Source organism: Mobula birostris, chromosome 14 (genome assembly GCF_030028105.1).
Source record: "Mobula birostris isolate sMobBir1 chromosome 14, sMobBir1.hap1, whole genome shotgun sequence".
NCBI classification, from domain to species: domain Eukaryota; kingdom Metazoa; phylum Chordata; class Chondrichthyes; order Myliobatiformes; family Myliobatidae; genus Mobula; species Mobula birostris.
Genome location: NC_092383.1, coordinates 93342281 through 93366234, shown reverse-complemented (window position 1 = coordinate 93366234; position 23954 = coordinate 93342281). Strand labels below are relative to the sequence as shown.

Below are 23954 nucleotides of genomic sequence, written 5' to 3'. Positions count from 1 at the left end.
ATGTCATTACAAATTCCATTATAAATTGTAAAACCAGTTTTGATTGGGAAATGTTTAATTGTTGGTTTAAGCCATGCTGTTGATAATCAGCCAATTACAATGCAATTTCCAAGGTAATCTACAAGGAAATCCGCCCACATCCCCCTCCTCACCACGTCAGCAGCATTTCTTCTCAAACTCTTTTGGATGTTTGGCCTTTGTCACATTCCCGCAAATCCCAGAATTGTTTTCTCTGAGGGACTTGCAGCAGAGATATCCTGGAAGACTAGCGTTGATGGGACTCTCCTTCAGATCAGGGAAAGCAGCAAATTCCTTCTCTGTGGAAAATTCCAAATGGTTTGGCTTCGGTGTCGGTTTTGTTGGCGTTAAATGTTGGTGCTGCTCCACCATGCGAAGAGCTTTCAACAAACTCTCAACCCCCGACAAGCCGTCAGCGTCAAATAAGAAGCCTGTTAGTTGTTCGCCGAATTTCCCGTCCTGCTCCCAGCAAATTCCCGGAGTGTTCTGGCCTTCTTCATGGATGCAATGGTCACCTTTGGAGGATTCTGCCTTGCTGCCGTCGGTCTGCTCCTCAAGCAGACCGACGGTGTCACTACAACCCGACCTGGCTTTCGACTTCCGGACCAGCCCTTTCCGGCACATCTTCCTTTGTGAACACCAAGGAACGGCCAGCTTGTTCCTCCGCTCCTTCTGTCCCGCCTGAGTTGTCCTGGGACTGGGAGCATGGTGAACTTGGTTATTTTTGCTTTTGCCGCTGTTCCTCAGCTTTTGGTCCCTGAGGAAATGGTTTATACCCCTCGCCTTACTGGAACTAAACGGTATCCCGGGAGACTGGGGAACAGAGCTGTCTGCAACGAGAAAAAGAAACCGAGCCATTTAACTATGTCTGCTTCTGGTGTTGGGAGCTTGCTGTCTATAATCAATCCCACTTTCCTTAAATTACAATGTCAACCAAAAGTCTTTCAAACTATAAATCCCAGATAAAGAATGGCAGAGCAACACACACTAAATGCTGGAGGGACTCAAAGTCAGGAAGCAAATATTCACCAACATTATATGTCATGTCAAATGATTTGGGCATTATGCTCTTTCCATGGCCATGATTGTTCTTGACAAATTTTTCTACAGAGGTGGTTTGCCTTTGCCTTCTTCTGGGCAGTGTCTTTACAAGACTGGTAACCCCAGTCATTATCAATACTCTCCAGAGATTGTCTGCCTGGCGTCAGTGGTCGCATAAACAGGACTTGTGATCTGCACCGGCTGCTCATACGACCATCCACCACCTGCTCCTGTGGCTTCACGTGACCCTGATCGGGGGGTAGGCAAGTGCTGCACCTTGCCCAAGGGTGACCTGCAGGCTAGTGCAGGGAAGGAGCGCCTAATATGTCCTTTGGTAGAGATATATCTACACTCCACCGCTCTCCATCTATGGAGGGGAATAAACAGTCTACATTTTGGGCCACGACCCTTCATCCAGACTAATGAAACACAGGTCTTTCTCAGTTCTATTATACATGGTTGCAGAAAACAACAGCTTGGTAGGGTTCCCAACCTTTTTTTATGCCATGGACCCCTACCACGAACTGAGTTGTCCATGGACTCCTGGTTCGGAACACCTAGTTTAAATACTGAATCATAAAGCACCAACATAATCAAGGACCTCTCCCACCCAGGCCATTCTCTCTTCTCCCACCCCTTCCCATCAGGCAGAAGATACAAAAGCCTGTGAACACACATATCAGACTCAAGGACCCTTGAACAGACCCTTCATATAATAAAGTCCTGACCTCATAATCTACCACACCATGGCCCCTGAACCTCATTGTCTGCCTGCACTCTACTTCCTCTGTAACTGAAACATCATATTCTGTTTTGTTTTCATACAACTATTCAGCACAGTACAGGCCCTTTGGCCCACAGTGTTGTGCTGACCTTTTAATCTACTCTAGGATCAATCTCCTACATGGTCCTCCACACTTCTTTCATCCATGTGCCGATCTTTCCATTTGTGCCCCCTCGATGTACTTTTGTACTCAGTGCTCTGTCTGGATGGCAAACACAGGGTTCCCACTGCATCTCGGTACATGCAACAATTATTTGGTTACCAATAGGTAGGAAAAATTCTTTGTATGCTTAAAGCAATTTAAGTCCATTCACACAGACACAGATCATGATTTATGTGCATGTCTATTATTGCAGCCGAGTACATAGAGCAGTACTTTAGCCCACTGTGTTGTGCCAACCTTTCGATCAGCTCTGGGATCTCTAAGGGGATAACTTCATTTCAATCTCCCTTGCCCCATCACTGAACTATTCCCACAACCCATGGTCTCACTTTCAAAGGCTCTTCATCTCATCTTCTTGATATCTACTGCTTATTTATTTATCATTATTTTTTCTCTCTTGTATTTGCACCATTTTTTGCACGTTGTTTGTTTGTCCGTCCGTCCTGTTGGGTGCAGTTTTTCATCGGTTCTATTGTGAATCTTGGATTTACTGAGTATGTCCACAATAAAATGAATCTTAGGGTTGTATACGGTGATATATGTGTATTTTGATTTTCAACTTACTTTGATCTTTCATCAATTTAACCAATCCCTCCTGCATAGCCCTCTGTTCTTCTTTCATCCATGTGCCTTTCAAAGAGTTCTAAAATATCCCCAATGTATGTGCCTCTATCACCACCCCTGCAGGGCGTTTCACACACCCACCATCCTGTTAAAAAAAAAAACTACCCCCTATACTTTCCTCCAATCACCTTTAAATTATGCCCTCTCATATTAGCCATTTACATCCTGGGTGAAAATCTCTGGTTATCCACTCAATCTATACCTCTTGTACTCCTTGGTCCTTCTGTTTCATTACAAGCCCTAGTGCCTTCTGTGGCCTCCGTTGGTCAGGGTCGACCGTGGACGTTGCACCTTAGCTGCCCAGATAAACAAACCAGGGCAGTACAATACGGAGAGCAAGCTGTTGCCCATGTAGCAAGCTCCCCTCTCCACACATCTGATGAGCCCAAAGGAATGGCAGAGACAGATACAGTTTGGAACCAGCAATATCACAGGAGCTGACAGTCACAACTAAACTCTAGGGGCTCTAGCTCTGGATTCTTCCCTTGAGGTTTATTCCTGAAGCCCTCCCCATGAGTGGGTGTAGCCACAAGGCAGCGGAGGTTTGAGACCAAAGTTTTCCTTCTCCTAGATGAGCTGCCAACCATGGCTAATAAGCTGCATCTGCCCAAAGTGACTGGTTTTAAGACACCAGTAACCTGCCTTTGCCCCTTCTGTCAGTAGAAACAGTTCTGCTGGGCTTAGTAGCTAAGCCACATGAAGGCCAGGGGTATGACTTGGTTGTCAGAGGCTATTTGAGACACATGCCATTGGAAGCATTTAATAGGTAGTGGGAGCTTATCCCTGCTACCTCTCCCTGACTATAACAACCTTAGGATCCCTAGTGCCCTAGTGATAGTATAGTGAATATCAAATGAGTCAAGATGAATAACTTAAGGTGCAAATGAGGAGGAATTTCTTCCGAGATTTGCATGTCTTTGGAAGTAGTTCTGAAGCGAGCTATGGAGACAGTCTCTGAACGTGGTCCAGGTTGAGAACCGTAGAACACTACAGCACAGTACAGGCCCTTCGGCCCACAGTGTTGTGCTGACCTGATAGCCTACCCTAGATAAATCTGACTCTTCTCTCCTACATAGCCCTCCATTTTCTATCATCCATGTGCCTATCTAAGAACTTCTTAAATGCTCCTAAATGCCTTTACCACCACCACTGGCAGGGCATACAATGCCCCCACCATCCTCTGTGTAAAAAACTTACCTCAGACATCTTGGCTATACCTTCTTCCAATCACCTTAAGATTAGCCACTTCTGTCCTGGAAAAAAGTCTCTGGCTGTCCATTCGATCTATGCCTCTTATCATCTTGTACATCTCCAATCTCACCTCTCATCCTCCCTCACTACAAGGAGTAAAGCCCAAGCTCACTCAACCTTTGGTGCCTGTGGTAATCAAGGGGTTCAACCTCTTACCGTGCTTGGGGGTGAGTTGTTGGTTCTGTTGCTGGGGCCTGGCCGCTTCGGAGTCCTGCTGCTTCACCACAGGTCCCGCCGTTCGCGCGCTGTTACCCAACCCGCTTTCACGCTGCGGTACGCTGTCACCAGCCGTGCTCCAAACCACATCACAGGCACTTTGATTCTCACTTTGAGCTGGTGAAAGATAAGAGCGAATGCTTTATTTCCACAAGCACACGTTGATCAAACTCTCGGTATCGTAGAGACAGAGGAGTCTGCAGGAGACTGGAATCTGGAGCTACAAATATTATGCTGCAGGAATTCGGCAGATGAGCTGGTTGGAGAAGGTGCACGTGATTCGTTGCCTCAGCTGGAGTTGCTAGTTGGCTGGTGGTGAAGGGGGTAATTGGATATTATAGTCACATGCACAGAGATACAGTGTCCATACAGATCAATTAATTAGTTCGTTTTGTGTCATGTCAAATGATGTAGCCAGTTGTGGTCTTTCCATGACTATCATTGTCTTGGCAATTTTTCCCCACAGAGGTGGTGGCCATTGCCTTCTTCTGGGCAGTGTCTTTACAAGACAGGTGACCCCAGCCATTATCAATACTCTTCAGAGATTAACAGAGAGAGTCAGTGGTCGCATAACCAGGACTTGTAATATGCACCACCCGTTCCCTTGGCTTCATGTGAGCCTGATCGGACAGGTGCTACACTTTGCCCAAGGGTGACATGCAGGCTAGCAGAGGGAAAGAGTCCCTAATACCTCCTTTAGTAAAGACAGATCATTTCATTACAACAACATATTGATGTATTGCAAAGGAAAACAACAGAATGCAGAAAAAAGTGTTACAGTTACAGAGAAAGAGCAGTACAGACAGACAATAACATGCAGGTCATGACAAGGTACGTTGCGAAGTCAAGGATCCATCTTATCCTACAAGAGATGCATCCAAGAATCTCATAACAGCGGGACAGAGCTGTCCTTGAGCTTGGGGAGATGGGCTTTCAGACTTTTGTATCTTCTGCCCAAAGGGAGGGGGAAAAAGAGAGAATATCTAGGATGGAAGAGATCTGCATTATATTGTCTGCATTCCGAATTCTTACACCACCTTGACCTGCTGATTCCATCCAACAGATAGTTTGTCTTATTACGGACCACCTTCACACTATCTGTCACAATTTTGTGTGTGCTTTTGATCTGTTACAGCTCAGAGATGCCACATTTCAGCTGGGTTGAAAACCCTTCTGCACTGCCAGGGTGCCCCTTCCTACTGGCTAACCTGACTGACTCAAGCACAATGTCCTTAAAACCGTAGTGGAGCAGAATCAAACGACGAGGGGGGAAAGGCAAGGTGGCCTCGGTGAGACTTACAACCCGATGTTAATATTTAACACACTCACTTTCTGCCTTTAACTTTGAAAAGTCCCGATTTTCAATCACATCACCACAGACAGCAGCTGAAATATACTGGCACCAGACTGTAATTCAAATTGGTATTTAAATGGATGTGGATAAAATAAAAGAATTTCCAGGGCTGCTGTCAGGAGAGTGGGAGACTGTGACAAGCTAGAATGCTCACACAGAGAGCTGGTAATGTACTTAATGTTCAGGAACAGTTACCTAAACCATCAGGCTCTTGAATCAAAAGGGATAACTTCACTCAACTTCACTTGCCCCATCACTGAAATGTTCCCACAACCAATGGACTCAATTTCAAGAACTCTTCATCTCACATTCTGAATATTTATTATTTATTTATTTAATATTGTTATTTCTTTCTTTCTTTTTGTATTTGCAGTTTGTTGTCTTTTGCACTCCAGTTGAATGCCTAATTTGGTGCGATCTTTCATTGATTCTATATTGGTTATTATTCCATTATGGATTTATTCAGTATGCCCACAAGGCAACCCATCTCAGAGTTGTACATCACAAACAGGAGAAAGTCGGTAGATGCTGGAAATCCGAGCAACACACACAAAATGCCGGAGGAACTCAGCAGCTTGTATGGAAAGAATCCAAGGGTCTTGTCCCAAGACGTCGACTGTACTTTTTTTTTCCCCCATAGATGCTGCCTGGCCTGCTGAGTTCCTCCAGCATTTTGTGTGTGTTGTCGGGGTTATATAAGGTGATATTTAGGTACTTTTATAATAAATTTACTTTGAACTTTGAAAATGCCTCCTTTAATGATGTGACCATTCTGTAATTTTTCCTCAAAGTTATGAGGCTCAGGGACAGTTTCTATCCCGCTGAGGCAAGATACTTGAACAGGTCTTTTATACAACGAAGATGGACTCTTGCCTTTGCACCTTATTGTCTGCCTGCACTGCACTCTCTCTATCGCTGTAACTCTTTATTCTGCGTTTTGTTTCCTTATTCTACTGCTCGGTGTAATTAGGTATGGAACGATCCGTTTGGATGGCACACAACTGCCAGCTTCAGAACAGTGCAAAAGTCTTAGGCACATCGAAAAAAAATCTGTAAAGCAAAGATGCTTTCAAAAATAGTGAAATGAAAAGTTTCTGAGTTTCAAAAATTTACTATAAAAAGCAGTAAACAGTAAAAAGACCAGCAAGAACAGTGAGAGAAGAGGTGAATGATTAATATAGCCCTGGTACCTGCTGGGTGCCAGTTCTGTGGATTCTGTGCTCGTAAGTAACTATCTGACACGATGACGTTGCAGTGGCTGCTACACCCATTTGATGAGTTTCTCCTCTCTGTAGATTCATCTGGGTGACAGCTGTAAGGAAGGCAGGAAACTCGCATCAAATTCCTACAGCGTCAGAATTAGAAAATTAAACATTATTTTTTTTTAAGAGTGCATGAAAATACCTTGAAGGAGCAAGCTTTAACTGCAGATTGTACTTCTCTCTCGGGTCCTTGACCTTTGGAAAGGGAAACGTCGCCATCGAATACACAGCCTGCAAGACATGAAATGATGCTTCGTCACGTGTACCCAGAGCACAATTCTAGTTTACTGGCGATGGACAACAGAGGATACATGGACAGGTGGGCACGGAGGCTTCGGACACTGGAATGTGGAGCTGGAGGAACTGAGCAGGTCGAGTTTCTGTAGAAGTGACGGGTCAAGTTGATGTTTCATGTTGATCTCTGCATCAGGGCCTGTGTCATTTTCTGTATCAGCATCTGGGGATCTATCCTGGGCTCAAAACATGGACGTAACCACAAAGAAGGCACGCCAGTCCCTCTACTTCATTAGGAGTTTGAGGAGATTCAGTATATTACCGAATTTCATGGAAATTCCTAAGGTGGTCTCATCACCACCTGGTACAGAGTCTCCAATGCACAGGATCGCAGAGGCTGTGAGGGGTTGCAGACCCAGCCAGCCCCATCTTGGGCTCAACCCTCCCCACTATCAAGAACATCTTCGAAGAGACAGGATGGCATATCCATCACTAAGGGCCCTCATCAGCCAGGACATGCCCTCTTCTCACCGCTGCCATCAGGGAGGAGGTGCAGGAGCCTGAAGACACACACACTCACTCAATGATTCAGAAACAACTACTTCCTCTCTGCCAGCAGATTCGTGAACAGTCCACGAACCCATGAACCTACTGCCCATTACGCCGCTGGCGTTTAGGGCAGCAGTGAACTTCCTCCATCTCCAGCGGTGTTCAGGGCTTCCTTCATCAGGCCAGTAGCTCGGTTTTCACCACTGTCAGCCATGCAAGTCCCGGGTGGAGACTCTGGAATAACGTCGTACGCAGATGTAGAGGGATGCTTCGTTGCTGTTTCCGTAACAGTTTTGTTTTACCAGTCAGTGCTGTTACCCCTGAGCTGAACCCCGAAACTGGAGGACTGGTGGACCACTCTTAGTCTGACCCCTACCCTTTGACCCATGGGTGACCCTACCAAGAGTCAAAGCATAAAGCCCTGATTCCAGCCAACATGGCTCTCTGGGTCACTGAGGCACACAAGCCTCCAAACCCTACGGCAAGGTTGAGGTCCTCCTGGCCGATGAACCCATGAACACTACTTTGAGATTCCTCTTTTTGCACTATTTATTTATTTATTTATTTATTTATTTATTTTGGTTACATAATAGATATTCGTGCATCTGCACCGCACTGCTGTGCCAAAACAACAAATTTCATGTCAAACGTCAGTGAGAATGAACCCGGTCTTGATGCACGCTTGCACAGTGTATAAGCCAGCAGTCAGAGTTCAGCCAAGGAGGTGGATCTGTAGGCACCCAGTTTACTGAGACCAGTTGGCATTGCACTGGGGGCAGCCCGCAAGTGTTGCCACGCTTCTGGCACCGACATCGCACGCCCACAACTCACTAACCCTAACCCTAACCCGTACATCTTTGGAATGTGGGAGGAACCCAAAGCGCCCAGAGGAAACTCGTGTGGTCACACTTAACACTAATGGCCTGAAATGAGAAGCCAATAGCATTCACTTCAGTCGATGAACATTAATTGAGCTTCACTGTCTGTGGGCTACACGCAGCCATTAACTTCAAAACCTGCTAATGAAATGACTTCAGGGACTGTTTACAGTATATCTGACTAACATTAACATCAATGGCTGAAGCTCTCTACTCGCTATTCAAAATGCTGACAGCAGGTGCATGGCCCAATAGATTTGTCTGTGCAGAATATTTTTCCTGCATTCCTCAGTTTTTTTTTTACAGCGTTCAGCAGCAGTACTTTTCCGCCCCTCAGCTATTCTATCTGATGTTTTTCTTTGCAAAGATACAAGTCTACATATTGATGCAATTGCAAAGCAAGCACACCAGCGGCTGTATTCCATTAGGAGTTTGAGGAGGTTCGGAATGTCACCAAGGACACTCACAGATTTCTAGGGATATACCGTGAGGATTATTCTGACTGGTCGTCTCGGTGTTTGGTAATGGAGGCGCCAATGCAGAAGGTCGGAAAAAGCTAAAGAGGGTCATAAACTCAGCCAGCTCCGTCGTTGGCACTAACCTCCCCAGCGAAGACGTCTTCGAGAGATGATGCCTCAAGGAGGCACTATACATTACAACAAGAAATACAGACATCAATATAAATATATTAAATAAGTAGTGTCAATGAGTGTCGAAGTTACTTGAAAACAAACCAAAACTGCTCAGAGACTGATACGGGAGTTGACACCGTACGACACACTTCCAAATAACTAAGTTCCAACCCGCTATAAGTCCATCGGTCCACAATGTTTATCTGACTTTTTATATTAGTCCAAGATCAATTTAACCCTTCCCTCCCCACATTTTGGAAAGATGCTGAATGCCAGGAGTATTTGGTTCAATGTTCTGTTGTTAAAGCTGGTCATTGCCAGGCACTACTCCAAAATCAAAAAACATATTTTGATCCTTTATTACGAAACCAGCAAAGACGAACAATCGTGCAGTAATAAATAAGTAACGAAACTAAAACTAGTGATACAACGATACTAAACGGTATAACTACTTTCCAATTAATGTACTTAAGCAGTTAGTGGTATTAAGTGGTAGTGTAATAACCAATCTGATGGTCAACAAAAAAGTATCAGCCAGTGGCTCATCCCTGGCTCTAACCGGACCAAACTGAGCTTAGACAAAGCGTGAATATGTAACTGTACTGATTTGCTTCGATCACACCCCATCCCCAACCTATGTGACAGATTGTCCATAATGGTACACACAACGCAAAATACAATACAGGCAGAAAGAAAATAGATACATGGCTCCTACAGTGAGGTTAGTGTTCATCGGCTTCAGGGGCCATTCAAAAAAATCTATAAAATAGTCAGATTCAAGTTGCACGACACCTGCAACAAAAAAAATCCAAGAACATAAACCATAAAACATTGAACAGTTCAGCTCAGTACAAGTCCATCGGTCCTCAATGTTTATCTGACTTTTTATATTACTCCAAGATCAATTTAACCCTTCCCTCCCCACATTTTGGAAAGATGCTGAATGCCCAGAGTATTTGGTCCAACTTTCTGTGGTTAAAGCTGGTCATGGCCAGGCACTGCTCTGACCCTCAGCGCACTGCCTCACCCACAGTACCACATGGGTGCATGCGCCCGCCACGGGAAACCGTGCTGCCACAAACCTGCTGAAATCCATTTTCATCCGTCACACGCTCGGTGCTCTTCGTCAGCCACGGGTCAGCACCTGCGGATACATTGCAAAGACGGGTCAGCAACAGATCTGACTTCTGCCAAAGCTCCGGCTCAGCAACGTCAGAGAGAAAACAACGGGTACAGTCAAGTCATTCAGGCCCTTCCGCTCAGCTCATCCATGCCAACCACATTAGCTGTATACGTCACATATACTTTGAAAGATGAAAACATACAGTGAAATGCATCAGGTCAAGGATGTGTTAGGGGCAGCTCACCAGCATCACCAGTGCCAACACAGTATGCCCACAACTCACTAACCTTAAGCCGCACTGAACGCCTTTGGGGTGCGAGGGGAAACCGGAGCACCGATGCTGATAGATGAGCCACAATTGGATCGACTGCAAGACTGTGGCAAGCACACATGCAGCCGATTTCTAGCATCGTGAATCGATCGGGCTCCTAGGCACGGAGGGCTCTCTCTTTTTGCGCAGGCTTTCGAGTGTGCCCGTTTTCATCTTGGCAGACCTGCTTCATCGCTCCTGCGCGGTAAATTGCCGAGCGTGTACTGTTTCTAATGTGACACAGTAAAAAAACGTTCCATCGTACTCCACCGCTGTCGTTCTTGCTCTGTGCGTACGGAACAGTGGTGCAGGGCGAAATGGAAGAGTGGAAGGGGTGTGAAGTGGGTACTGAGTTGTGGGCATGCAACGTTGACGCCGGAAGCATGGCGACAGTTGTGGACTACCTCAGGAATTGAACGCAGGTCGCTGGAGAGAGCAGTAATGCATGATGGTGTGGCAGTCAGCGTGACACTTCACAATGCCAGCGCTCAGGGTTTGATTCCCGAAGCTTTCTGTAAGGAATTTGTACGTTCTCCCCGTGACCACATGGGTTTTCTCCGGTTTCTGTGGTTCTAAAGACATATGGGTTAAGGTTAGTGAATTGTAGGCATGTTACGTTGGCGCTGCTCCCAGCACACCCTCAGACCGTGGTGGTCATTGACGCAAACAACACGTCTCACTGTATGTTTCGATGTAAATGCGACATATTACCGTCAATCTTCAGAATAAACCAATTCCAGTTCCACCCTGTGGAGCACATAACCTCAGCCCTCAGGACTAACCCCCAGCCCTGCACTGTTGCACTCTGACCTCTGAGTGTGGCCTCCTGAACTGTTACAATGAGGTCAAACAGAGGCTCAACGGGGAGCACCTCACCTTCTGTCTGGGAGAGCTGCAGACTTCCACAGTCAACAGCACATCCTACAGCTTCTAGAACCCGGCCATTCTTTTCTTTGTGCAAGTAATCCGTCTGTGACACTGTTACTGTGTGCAAGAGTTTCTCCTGCTTATCCCTGGGTAGGAGGGAAGGGTGGTCTGCAGAAGAAACTTCTGCCGAGGAAACAAGGTCCCTAACTGTCCCGGAGATGGAGCATGGATGTTCACGCCAGGGTCACTCTCCGTTCATCCACCCATGTTACAGAGTCATAGAAAAGTACAGCACAGAGGACCTTTGGCCCATCTAGTCCATGCTGAAACCATTTAAACTGCCTACTCCCATCGACCTGCACGGGGACCTTAGCCCCGCATACCACTACCATCCACATACCTATCCCAAGGGGGTGGGGTGGACTAGGGAGGGCTGAGGGGAGGACAGACAGAGAGAAAGGGGGAAGAGACAGAGAGGGGGAGAAGGGGGAAAGGGACAGAGAGGGGGAGAAGGGGGAAGGGACAGAGAGGGGCAGAAGGGGGAGGGACAGAGGGGGGAGAGGGAGACGGACGGAGAGAGACAGAGAGAGAGGAACAGGGAGAAAGAGAGATGGGAGACAGGGGGAGCTGAGAGAGAGAGAGGAGAGGGGGACAGAGAGGAGGGGGAGGAGAGGGAGAGAGACAGGGAGAGGGAGGAGAGGGAGAGGGAGTTGGACAGAGGGAGGAGAGGGAGAGGGAGATGGACAGAGGGAGGAGAGGGAGGGGGAGACGGACAGAGGGAGGAGGAGGGGAGACGGACAGAGGGAGGAGAGGGGGGAGACGGACAGAGGGAGGAGGGGGGAGATGGACAGAGGGAGGAGGGGGGGAGACGGACAGAGGGAGGGGGAGACGGACAGAGGGAGGGGGAGACGGACAGAGGGAGGAGAGGGAGGGGGAGACGGACAGAGGGAGGAGAGGGGAATACAGAGGGAGGGGGGAGACGGACAGAGGGAGGAGGGGAGACGGACAGAGGGAGGAGAGGGAGAGGGAGACGGACAGAGGGAGGAGAGGGAGGGGGAGACGGACATTGAGATGGACGGGGAGAGGGAGACGGACAGAGGGAGAGGGACAGAGGGAGGAGAGGGAGGGGGAGACGGACAGAGGGAGGAGAGGGAGAGGGAGACGGACAGAGGGAGGAGAGGGAGAGAGGGAGGAGAGGGGGGAGATGGACAGAGGGAGGGGGAGGGGGGAGATGGACAGAGGGAGGAGAGGGAGGGGGAGACGGACAGAGGGAGGAGAGGGAGGGGGAGACGGACAGAGGGAGAGGGAAGGGGAGACAGACAGAGGGAGGAGAGGGAGGGGGAGACGGACAGAGGGAGGAGAGGGAGGGGGAGAGAGGGAGGAGAGGGGGGAGACGGACAGAGGGAGAGGCAGGGGGAGACAGACAGAGGGAGAGGGAGGGGGGAGACGGACAGAGGGAGGGGGAGACGGACTGAGGGAGGAGAGGGAGGGGGAGACAGACAGAGGGAGAGGGAAGGGGAGACGGACAGAGGGAGAGGGAAGGGGAGACGGACAGAGGGAGAGGGAGGGGGAGACGGACAGAGGGAGAGGGAGGGAGAAGGGGTAAGAGGGAGAGGGGGTAAGAGGGCGAGGAGGAGAGACACCCCACCCTTACCCGGCTCATGAAGCGACCCCCTCTCTACCTTGCTCCAGGCTGCAGCGCAGACGGGGCGCAGACCGCGAGATGCAAGTCCGCTTGTACAGGACATCGCTGAGGACGTTGCCCAGGCTCCGGTTCCTCGCCCGAGCGCTGCCTCCGGCCGAGAACTGATCCACTGCCGGGCTCCGGACGCGGCTCATGCAGCGGGGCGGGGGGCTGCGACCAGCGACCAGCGACCAGCGACCAGCCCGGGACGTGACAGCGGCGCAGCACCCGGCTCTCCCGCTCCTTGAAATCTCAGCGGTTCCTCCCCTTTCTGTTGTGTTTGTAACCGGCTCCGCGGCAATCCGCGCCTTCCCGGGGCCGGAGACACGTTACGGCCGGAGCTGAGAGCGTCGGTGGCCGCCGAACCTGCAAAGTGCTCCTCGCCGGCTGCGCATCGAGCCCCGGCTCAGACGCCCGAGAACGCCGTGTCCGGGAGACCCCCGCCCCAGAGGACGGAATGGGTGGGGGGCTGGAACACAAAGGCTCAGCGGGTCGGGCAGCGGCTGCGGGAAGAGGAGAGGTCAACACGAATACCGCCTCACGTCAGGACTCCGAGTTGAAGAGCCGCTGCAATCTGCAGTCCCGGAGATTCGGCAGAAGGCCGGGAACTGGCGGCTGGGCACACATCCGAGTACTGTACCCAGGACAGAACACCGGCTCGGCTGGAGGGCAGCGAGAAGCCAGGGTCAGGACGAAGCTTTCTCCGGAAAGTAGGCACGTATTGTATCTACCCTTTAATCCGCTGGCCCTGAATTTTGTAGACGGTGCACACTACCGCCAGTTTCCGAAAATCATCCGTGACATCATCCGAATAAGATAAAGGCGTTCAACGGTCACATGGATGTCCAGGGAATAAAAGTACTGACGGGGTTGGTCCCCCCCAACACCGAACAGATTCCATAACTTGTAGACTCACTTCTAAGCCCTCTACAATTCATGTTGTCGATATCCATTTATCTAGCTCTTTCTCTTCTCCTTTCTTTCTCTTTTTCTTTCTCTTTTTCTTTCTCTTTTTCTTTCTCTTTTTCTTTCTCTTTTTCTTTCCCTTTCTCTTTCTCTTTTTCTTTCTCTTTTTCTTTCTCTTTTTCTTTATCTCTTTTGCTTTTTCTTTCTCTTTCCCTTTTTCTTTTTCTTTCTGTTTTTCTTTCTGTCTTTTGCTTTTTCTTTCTTTCTTTTGCTTTCTCTTCTCTTTCTTTCTCTTTTCTATCTTTCTCTCTATCTCCATCTCTCTATCCCTATCTATTTCTATCTATCTCTATCTCTCTCCTTCTCCCCTTCCCCTCTCCCTCCTCTCTCTCTCTCTCTTTCTCTCTATCTCTCTATCTATATATCTGTCTTTTCTTTTGTATTTGCATATTTTGTTGTCTTTTGCTGGTTGTTTGTCCATCTTGTGTGATGTTTCTCACTGGTTCAATAGTGTTTCTTTGTATTTACTGTGAATGCCCACAAGAAAATGAATATGGGTTGTATATGGTGACATATATGTACTTTGAATGCTTTTGAGCTTTGGTATCCGCAGAAGGGATTAGTTCTGTTGGGTATTTGATTACTAATTTAATTAGTTCTGCACAGCATTATGGGCCGAAGGGTTGTTCCAGTGCTGTCCTGTCCTGCGTATGTTCTACAGTACATAAGTTACAGTCCTGTGCTGCATATGTTCTACAGTGTATCAGTTACAGTCCTGTGCTGTACTGTCCTGTGTATTTTCTACAGTACATCAGTTACAGTCCTGTGCTGTACTGTCCTGCGTATTTTCTACAGTACATCAGTTACAGTCCTGTGCTGTACTGTCCTGCATATTTTCTACAGTACATCAGTTACAGTCCTGTGCTGCCCTGTCCTGCGTATGTTCTACAGTGTATCAGTTACAGTCCTGTGCTGTCCTGTCCTGCGTATTTTCTACAGTATATCAGTTACAGTCCTGTGCAAAACTCTTAGGTACATACAGCATATAAACTAGGGTACCTAAGACTTTTGCACAGTACTGTATTTGTCAATGTGGAGTGGAGAGCGAGTTGTAAATCTGGTGGGAGTGGCAAGGGTGGAGGGGTGTGGGACAGGTGGCAGAGGAGGAGTGTTGGGGGGGTGGTGGTGTGGGTGCAGACACACCCAGGCCTGAGACACTAGACAAGGTCATTTAATTCCAAACAATAAACTGGTTTATTGATCATTACCGAATGTCTCTCTGGTGCTTCCCCCTTCCTCCCCTCTTCCTTCCCCTTTTCCCAACCACAATGCTCCTCTCCCTGTCCCCTCCCACTCTCAGTCCACCATAGAGACCCGTATCAGAATTAAGTTTATCATCACCCACATATGTCATGAAATTTGTTTTTTGTTTTAGATGAGAGATTTAAAGAGGACTTCTTTGTTCAGTGTGTGGTCTGTGGCATGGTGGCGTAGTGGTGAGCACGACACTCCCCAGCACCAGCAACCCAGGTTCAATTCCCGTCACTGTCTGTAAGGAGTTTGTATATTCTCCCCGTGACTGCATGGGGTGGTTTCCTCCCACAGTCCAAATCGGCAGGTTAATTGGCCATTGTAAGTTGCCCAGTGATTAGGCGAGGGTCAAATCGGGGGATCGTTGGGCGGCGAGGCTCAAAGGGCAGGAAGAGCTATTGCGCACTGTATCAGAATAAATAAATACGGAAGTGGTTGAGGGAAGCACATCAAAGGACATTTGGACAGGCATATGAGATAGGAAAGGTTCAAAGGGACATGTGCAAATTGGACTAAGTTAACTGAGAACGTTGGTCAGCATGGATGATTTGTGCCAAAGGGCCTGATCCTGTGCTTTTTATTAATGATTCTATGACTATAACCAACAATAATTGTTGGACACTTCCATACCTGCGGGCAATTCTGACAAATCCCCCCCACCCCACCTACAGGTCAACAGTCATAGGGACACATCACCACCTACAGTCCCATTCCACCCTGATGGGGAAATACATCACTATCACTGGGTCCACATACTGGCTCTCCCTCCCCAACAGCACTGAGGGAACACCTTTACCAGAAGCACTGCAGCCGTCAAGAAGACAGCTCCCCCTCATCCAGAGCAGTGAAGATATTTATTTTTTTTAAGAGATTCTGCGCAGATCAGGCCTTTCCAGCCATTAAGCTGCTCTGCCTAGCAACGCACCAACTTAACCATAGCCCCATCACAGGACAACTTACAGTGACAATCAACCTACCAACTGGTACGTCTTTGGACTGGGGGAGCAAACCGGTCACGGGGAAAGTGAACACACTTTCTGACAGAGGAGCTGAATTGGGTGCTCCAGCACCCTATGCTGTCGTAGAGTCGTGCTAACCGCCAGGGCACCCCGTGTGAACGGACAAGGACCCAGCGCTGGCAACAGGGAACCTTTACTGAGATAACGAACGGGTACAAGTCATCCCTCCCAGTGAGTGAAATGACCACATTCCATTATCTGCTGTTTACCCGCCTGGTATGCCATCTGCGATCAGTCACCCTCCTTTGTCGTTCGTGTATCCAGATGTTCTGTGTCACAAGTAAAATAACGCCCCCCTTAAACACAAGCCCAAGTCACTAATTGGACAAAGAAGAACTCAAGATATCAGTCCCTGGCGACCTGTCCTCCGACCCCAACAACTCGTCCCTGTCACCACTGTCCCTTTAGTGCCCTAGTCTTTAACTTTCCACACCTCAGTTAGGTGGCACTTTCATACATCCGAACGCAATCAGAGGAACTTCCAAATAACTCCACTCCCTTTCCAACTTTTGCTCAATTCTTTCTCCATTCCTGCTAAAGCATTGTTTACATTTACATTTACATCATTTATTATTATATTGTAATTTGTCCTTTACTGTGCCTGTGGTCTTGTTTATTAATTATTGTACTGTCTTGCACTGTTTTGTGCACTTTTTGTAGACCCATGTAGGTCTGAGGTGTAATGTAGTTTTGTGTTGTTTCAGGTAGTCTAGTGTCGTTTTGTGTTGTTTCATGTAGCACCATGGTCCTGCAGGAACATTGTTTCATTTTTACTGTGTACTGTACAGCAGTTATGGTTGAAATGACAATAAAAGCAACTTGACTTGACTTGATAATCCAACTGACCTGCTGAAGTCCCTGTAGGGTAGCGTGCATTTTCAACAACGTCTTCTATACTGTATTATTTTTTATATTGCTGTTAAATTTAAAGATAAAGGCCACTTTTTGGTTAATACTAGTACCTTGTTCATTCATGATGTGCAATGTCATATGACGTTGGCGATACGGTCTTTCCATGACCATGATTGTTCTTGGCAAATGTTTCTACAGAAGTGGTTTGCCACTGCCTTCTTCTGGGCAGTGTCTTTACAAGACGGGTGACCCCAGCCATTATCAATACTCTTCAGAGATTGTCTGCCTGGTGTCAGTGGTCACATAACCAGGACTTGTGATCTGCACCAGCTGCTCATACGACCATCCACCACCTGATCCCATGGCTTCACGTGACCCTGATCGGGGGGCTAAGCAGGTGCTACACCTTGCCCAAGGGGGACCTGCAGGCTACCGGAGGGAAGGAGCACCTTACACCTCCTTTGGTAGAGACATATCTCCACCTCCCCACTCAACTCTTACTTACACCCGCTATTACACAGCCTCAGAACAGAAGAACATCCCATTAGAACAGAGATGAGGAGGAATTTCTTTAGCCAGAGGGTGGTGAATCTGTGGAATTAAATACCACAGACAGCTGGGGAGGCCAAGTCATTCTGTGGAGGTTGATAAATTCTTAATTAGTCAGGGCATCAAGGGTTACGGGAAGAAGACAGGAGAAAATAAATCAGCTATGATTGAACGGCAGAGCAGACTTGATGGGCTGAATGGCCTATGTCTGCTCCTATGGTTTATGGCCTGATGTTCTAACCAAGTCAAACACCACTTGCCTTTAACCCCCAGTTGAGATTTAATTTTGAGACTGTATCTTTCCAAATGCTAAATAATTTTGTTCTACATTACCGTTGCTTTAGATGTCCTGCTTGCAGTGGTTCCATTCTTCCAGTTTCCTCCCACATTCCAAAAACATACAGTAAGGGTTAGTAAGTTGTGGGCGTGCTGTGTTAGCGCTGGAAGTGTGGCGTCACTTGCGGGCTGCCTTGACCACATCCTTCGCCCTGCGTTGGTCATTGATACAAAACAATGCATTTAACTGAATGTTTCAATGCACACTTGACAAACAAAGTTAAACTTTATCTTTATTCTCTCTCTGAGCAGACATATTTTTTGCCCTCCGGCCCTGCCCTGCTGTCTATACTCCCTCATAATTTTATATATCTCAGTTATCTCCCCTGCACTCCAGAGAGTACAGATCCAGTCTCTCCTCATAACTGTACTGCACAATGTCCTCTGCACCTTCTCCAGTGCAGTCACATCCCTTCTGTAGTGTGGTGACCAGAACTGTACGCATGAGGTCAGACCAAGGTTTTAGAGGGCTTTGGGATCATTTGCATTCCCCTGAGTAAGCAAAGAGGACCTCAGATTAATGGCCCATACCTCCCAGGGCCCCACATCTGGTGAGAAGCAGCCCTTCCAAGGCCCCACATCTAGTGAGACACAGACCTTCCATTGACCTGCATGTGGAGACATGTAGACCTGCCAAGGCCCCACATCTGGAGAGATACAGACCTTCCAACACCCCACATCTAGTGAGATGCAGACCTTCCAACACTCCACATCTAGTGAGATGCAGACCTTCCAGGGCCTCATCTGGAGATGCGCTTCCCAAGTTTAACAGCTGGACAGCCAGAACACCCAGGGCTTAACATCTCAAGAGGGACCTCCCAGAGATCCACATCTGGAGAGCCACATTGAGATGCAGAGGTGTGAGGTGTACGTTCCCACTGCTGGTGAGCCCAGCCACCAGCTGCTTCCTGGCACTGTGGTCTGAACATATCACTCTCCCCAGCAGAGGGTGCAAGGTACACACTCTGTCCCAGCATGAAGGCCGGAACAGCAAAGGCACCTTCCGTACAGGCCGGTCTGTGGGCTGGAATTGGAATTGGAACTGGTTTATTATAGTCATAGTCATGTTTTATTGATCCCAAGGGAAATTTGGTTTTGTTACAGTTGCACCAACCAAGAACAGAGTATAAATATAGCCATATAAAACCATAAATAATTAAATAATAATATGTAAATTATGCCAGGAAGTAAGTCTAGGACCAGCCTATTGGCTCAGGGTGTCACATACAGTCACATGTACTGAGATACAGTGAAAAGCTTGTCCTTATACTGCTCATCCAGATCAAATCATTACACAGAGCATTGTGCTGGAGCAGAGTAAAATAATAACAGATTTAAGATTTAAGGTTCCTTAATCGTACAGCTTACCTTGCATACTGATCAGATCACTACACAGTGCACTGAGGTAGACCAGGTTAAAACAACAATACAGAATAAAGTGTAAAAGTTACAGTGCAGGTAGACAATAAGGTGTAACGAGGTAGATTATGAGATTGGGAATCCATTTTATTGTACTGAGGAACCTTTCAGTCGTCAACTGCCGGATAGAAGCCTGGTGGTGCGTCATTTCCTGAGGAGACTAAGGTCCTTTAACATCTGCCGGACGATGCTGAGGATGTTCTACGAGTCTGTGGTGGCCAGTGCTATCATGATTGCTGTTGTGTGCTGGGGCAGCAGGCTGAGGGTAGCAGACACCAACAGAATCAACAAACCCATTCGTAAGGCCAGTGATGTTGTAGGGATGGAACTGGACTCTCTGACGGTGGTGTCTGAAAAGAGGATGCTGTCCAAGTTGCATACCATCTTGGACAATGTCTCCCATCCACTACATAATGTACTGGGTGGGCACAGGAGTACATTCAGCCAGAGACTCATTCCACCGAGATGCAGCACAGAGCGTCATAGGAAGTCATTCCCGCCTGTGGCCATCAAATTTTACAACACCTCCCTTGGAGGGTCAGACACCCTGAGCCGATAGGCTGGTCCTGGACTTATTTCATAATTTACTGGCATAACTTACATATAACTTACTATTTAACTATTTATGGTTCTATTACTATTTATTATTTATGGTGCAACTGTAACGAAAACCAATTTCCCCAGGGATCAATAAAGTATGACTATGACTATTTCAGGTTTCGTCTAAGGTCAGTGCGTGGACCAATACCGAGAGATTTAACATAAAAGGTAAACAGTGGCAGGATGATGAATAAACAGCCAAACCTTCGAAATGTTGTCAATGAAAAGGGCGAGGGATGTGGTGCCGGGATAGTTTATTTAAAAGTGGTTTGGTCTTTTCCTGGTGGTTGTTGGTGGAATCTGCTCAGGAAGTGTAAATGGTGTGGTACGGTAGTGTAGCGGTTAGCGTAACGTTTTACAGTGCCAGTGATCAGGGTTCAACTCCCTCTGCTGTCTGTACGTGCCCGTCTGTGTTTGTTCTGGGTGCTCTGCTTTCCTCCCGTATTCTAAAGACGAATGGTTTAGGGTTAGTGAGTCGCGGGCAGGCTACGTTGGCACTAGAAGCATGCCAACACTTACAGGCTTCCCCAGCACATCCTTGGACTGGTCATTGACACAAACAACGTATTCAACTGTATGTTCTGATATTTCATTGTACAATCATTACCATCATTATGTGCCCTGATGTATGACATAGGTGATCATGGTCTTTGATCCCTTTGATTTGCCTATATTGTCAGGAGGGTAAAATGTGTTATGTCAAAAAATATTCTACTGACATCTGTTATCTGGTTTATAAGATTAGTATTTTTCACTTCAAAAATATTGATCCATATTATGTGAGTTTGGAGATTGGAACTTAATTGTGTAGATTGGTCACTGTAAGTTGTCTGTGACTAGGCTAGCGTTTGATAGGTGGGTTGCTCGGCAGTGTGGCTCATGCTCTTTGTTCATTCATTATGTGCCGTATCATATGACATGGGCCATCAGGCTCTTTCCATGACCATCACTGATCTTGGCAAATTTTTCTACAGAAGTAGGTTGCCATCTTCTGGGCAGTGTCTTTACAAGACGGGTGACCCCAGCCATTATCAATACTCTTCAGAGATTGTCTGCCTGGCGTCAGTGGTCACATCACCAGGACTTGTGATCTGCACCAGGTGTTCATATATCCCCCTCCTCCTCCCATGGCTTCACATGACCCAGATTGGTGGGGGCTGTGGGGGGGGCGGGGGAGAGGACTGAGCAGGTGACCTGCTTAGGGTGATCGGGGAGCCAAGGGTGACCTGCAGGCTAGCAGAGGGAAGAAGTGCCTTACACCTCCTTTGGTAGAGACGTATCTCCACTCCGCCATTCACATTGTACAGTACATGTGCCAGGTAAAGCTACTCTTTTTTTAAACTGTGGGCTCTGTAAGCCTTACAGTCATACAGTGCGGGAACAGGCTCTTCGGCCCATTGAGTCTGTGCTAACCCATTGGCACTAATCCAACACTAAGGCTGTTGAATTAGACTGTATAATTGTTATTTTCCTTGTATTTTGACTTTCTCATGCTTGTTTGCATTTATATTTGGTTATCTATATATAGGCAATGGTGGGCACGTGGCCAAGTGGTTAAGGCATTGGACTAATGACCTGAAGATTGTGAGTTGGAGCCTCAGCCGAGGCAACGTGTTGTGTCCTTGAGCAAGGCACTTAACCACACATTGCTCTGCGACGACACTGGTGCCAAGCTGTATGGGTCCTAGTGCCCTTCCCTTCGACAACGTTGGTGTCGTGGAGAGGGGAGACTTGCAGCATGGGCAACTGCTGGTCTTCCGTACAACCTTGCCCAGGCCTGCGCCCTGGAGAGTGAAGACTTTCCAGGTGCAGATCCATGGTCTCGCAAGACTAACGGATGCCTTTACTTTAAAAACAATTGTTCAGCATGTTTCCTATGGTTACGGTTCCTCTGTATTATTCTAGAAGCTTCTTGGTTCCAGTGGCAGGTATCACATTGAATGAGGGAGGGGTGTATATCTAATTCTCTGATTCAAGCAACTTTGCATTGACCTTTGCCTTCCTTCACTACTCTGCTTTTCCTATTCTCCTTTGTTCTTTTTGGGCTTAATAAACAATCATAACCAACAAGTTTTATGCCTCATCCTTGACTTCTGAAGAGCCTCGAATCAAAGGCATCAGCATCCAACAGTCTCCCCACATTCCTGTCAAATCCTCCTAGAACTTACCACCCAACTACGCACAAGGGGAATTTTACAGAGACCAAGTAATTACGAAATAAGAATCAGCATTTAAAATAAAAAGTTACCCATTTGTGAAAAAAAATGAAGCACTTCTTTGCTCTCAGAGGGTCAAGAGAAACTCTGCTCCTCAAAGGACACTGGACACATTCGCTGAATATTTTTAAAGCGCCAGGACTGGATAAGTGACAGGGGTGAAAGGTTACCGGCAGTGGTCAAGATGGCAAAGCTGAGGTCACAGGTCAAACACTTTGGAGAGGATCCAGAGGAGGGTCTCGAGAATGAAAATGTTAATGTATGAGAGTGTTTAATGGCTCCAGGTCTGTATTCACTGGGGATTAGAAGAATGGGAGGGATCTCATTGAAACCTACCAAGTATTGAAAGGCCTCGACATGGTCATGGAGAGGATGTCTCCTTTGTGGGAGAGTCTAAGACCAGAGGGCACAGCCTCAGAATACATGGAAATCCTTTTAGCACAGGGACAAGAAGCAATTTTTTTTTTAGCCAGAGAGTGGTGAGTCTACAGACTTCATTGGGCATATTTAAAGCACAGTTTGATGTGTTCCTGATCAGCCACAATGTCAAAGATTATGGGAAGAAAGCCGGAGAATGAGGTTGAGAGGGGAAATCAATCAGCCACGATGGGATGGCAGAGCAGACTTAATGGGCCATTCAGATTCGATGGGCTGAATGGTCTGATTCTGCTCCTACAATATGTCTCGTGGTCTGGTTGACCCGAGGGACAAACTCATTGGGCTTTTCCCCTGCACCTAATTCGTGGAAGTCAGCAGTCAGTGATGCATCATGTTCGTCAGTGAAAACAGGTCATTAGAGAGAGTAAATCACTGAATCTAATGGAAATGAGGTATCACTCTCTTCTCTGATGCTCTCTTGGTGTTAATTATTCCTCCACTGATATCAATCAGTCTAAATCAGCTTCACCAGTGTCTGCATATATATATATTCAGCTGTAATCTCACCAACACCAGTCGGCATTGCGTGAGCAGTAGGTTCAGTACCCACACTGGTGTTTACTTTGTGGAGTTTGTACGTTCTCCTTCTGAACCTCATTGTTTTCCCTCGCCTGCTCTGGCTCTTCCCGTATCCCAGCGGCATGCAGGTTAGTATGCTGATTGGTTGTTATAAATTAGCCCTGGGGTAGGTGGGTGGTAGAACTGGGATGAAGTTGGTGGCCACGTGATTCACCAACAGGGAATTAAATGGGATGGGATTGAGCTGCACTCCGATTCTCCCACCACAGGTGCTGCCTGACCTGCTGAGTGTTTCTGCTTTAGTTTCAGATTTCCAACACCCACTGCGTTTTTTTAAAATTTTCTTGGGATTGATGGGAACTGAGAGCCGGTCTTGATTTAAAGATCTGAACAGCCTAATAAGGAAATAAGTAGCCATTACACAACATAAAAACATAATTTTGGAGAGTATTATCAACCCAGGAAGGTACTCTACATTTTTGGTAGTTTGACAGAGGAAGTGGGTTTGGGGATTTCAGCGGTGTGATGATGTGTGAGTGGTAATGCTTGTCCACAAATGAGGAAGTATGTACAGTAGGTTCACACAGTAAGATGCATCATGTTCCCCCCACCTCAAAGTTCAAAGTAACTTTATGACAAATACATATGTCACTAAATACAAATGACTGAGATTCATTTTCTTACAGACGTTCACAGTAGAACAAAGGAATACAAGAGAATCAATGAAAAACTACACACAAGCAACCAATGTGCAAAAGAGGACAAACTGCAAATGTGAGCTGCCTTAATGACTATCGCC

The 23954-nt window shown here is 47.2% G+C and overlaps 1 protein-coding gene across 2 annotated transcripts; it reads right to left on the bottom strand.

The window, feature by feature from the left end:
* Nucleotides 1-38: 38 nt before the first annotated feature.
* On the bottom strand, nucleotides 39-18096 carry LOC140210109 (TBC1 domain family member 30-like). 2 transcript variants are annotated; one of them, XM_072278950.1, is made up of 6 exons: nucleotides 17961-18096; nucleotides 10089-10150; nucleotides 6856-6944; nucleotides 6642-6763; nucleotides 4038-4214; nucleotides 39-848 (listed from the first exon to the last, which is right to left on the bottom strand). In XM_072278950.1, the coding sequence occupies exons 3-6, from the start codon at nucleotides 6930-6932 to the stop codon at nucleotides 157-159; spliced, it is 1068 nt and encodes a 355-aa protein (XP_072135051.1). In that variant the 5' UTR covers nucleotides 6933-6944; nucleotides 10089-10150; nucleotides 17961-18096; the 3' UTR covers nucleotides 39-156. The 2 variants fall into 2 exon arrangements, with proteins under 2 accessions (XP_072135051.1, XP_072135050.1); XM_072278949.1 differs by lacking the exon at nucleotides 17961-18096 and adding an exon at nucleotides 12989-13771.
* Nucleotides 18097-23954: the final 5858 nt, after the last annotated feature.

Excerpts from the sequence above, each read along its gene's own strand:
- LOC140210109 (XM_072278949.1), bottom strand. The coding sequence starts at position 13,145 with ATGAGCCGCGTCCGGAGCCCGGCAGTGGATCAGTTCTCGGCCGGAGGC. Across the intron at positions 6,764-6,855 it reads TTAAAGCTTGCTCCTTCAAG|CTGTCACCCAGATGAATCTA; the intron begins GTATTTTCATGC and ends CCTTCCTTACAG. Across the intron at positions 4,215-6,641 it reads ACAGAACTGGCACCCAGCAG|CTCAAAGTGAGAATCAAAGT; the intron begins GTACCAGGGCTA and ends ATCTTTCACCAG.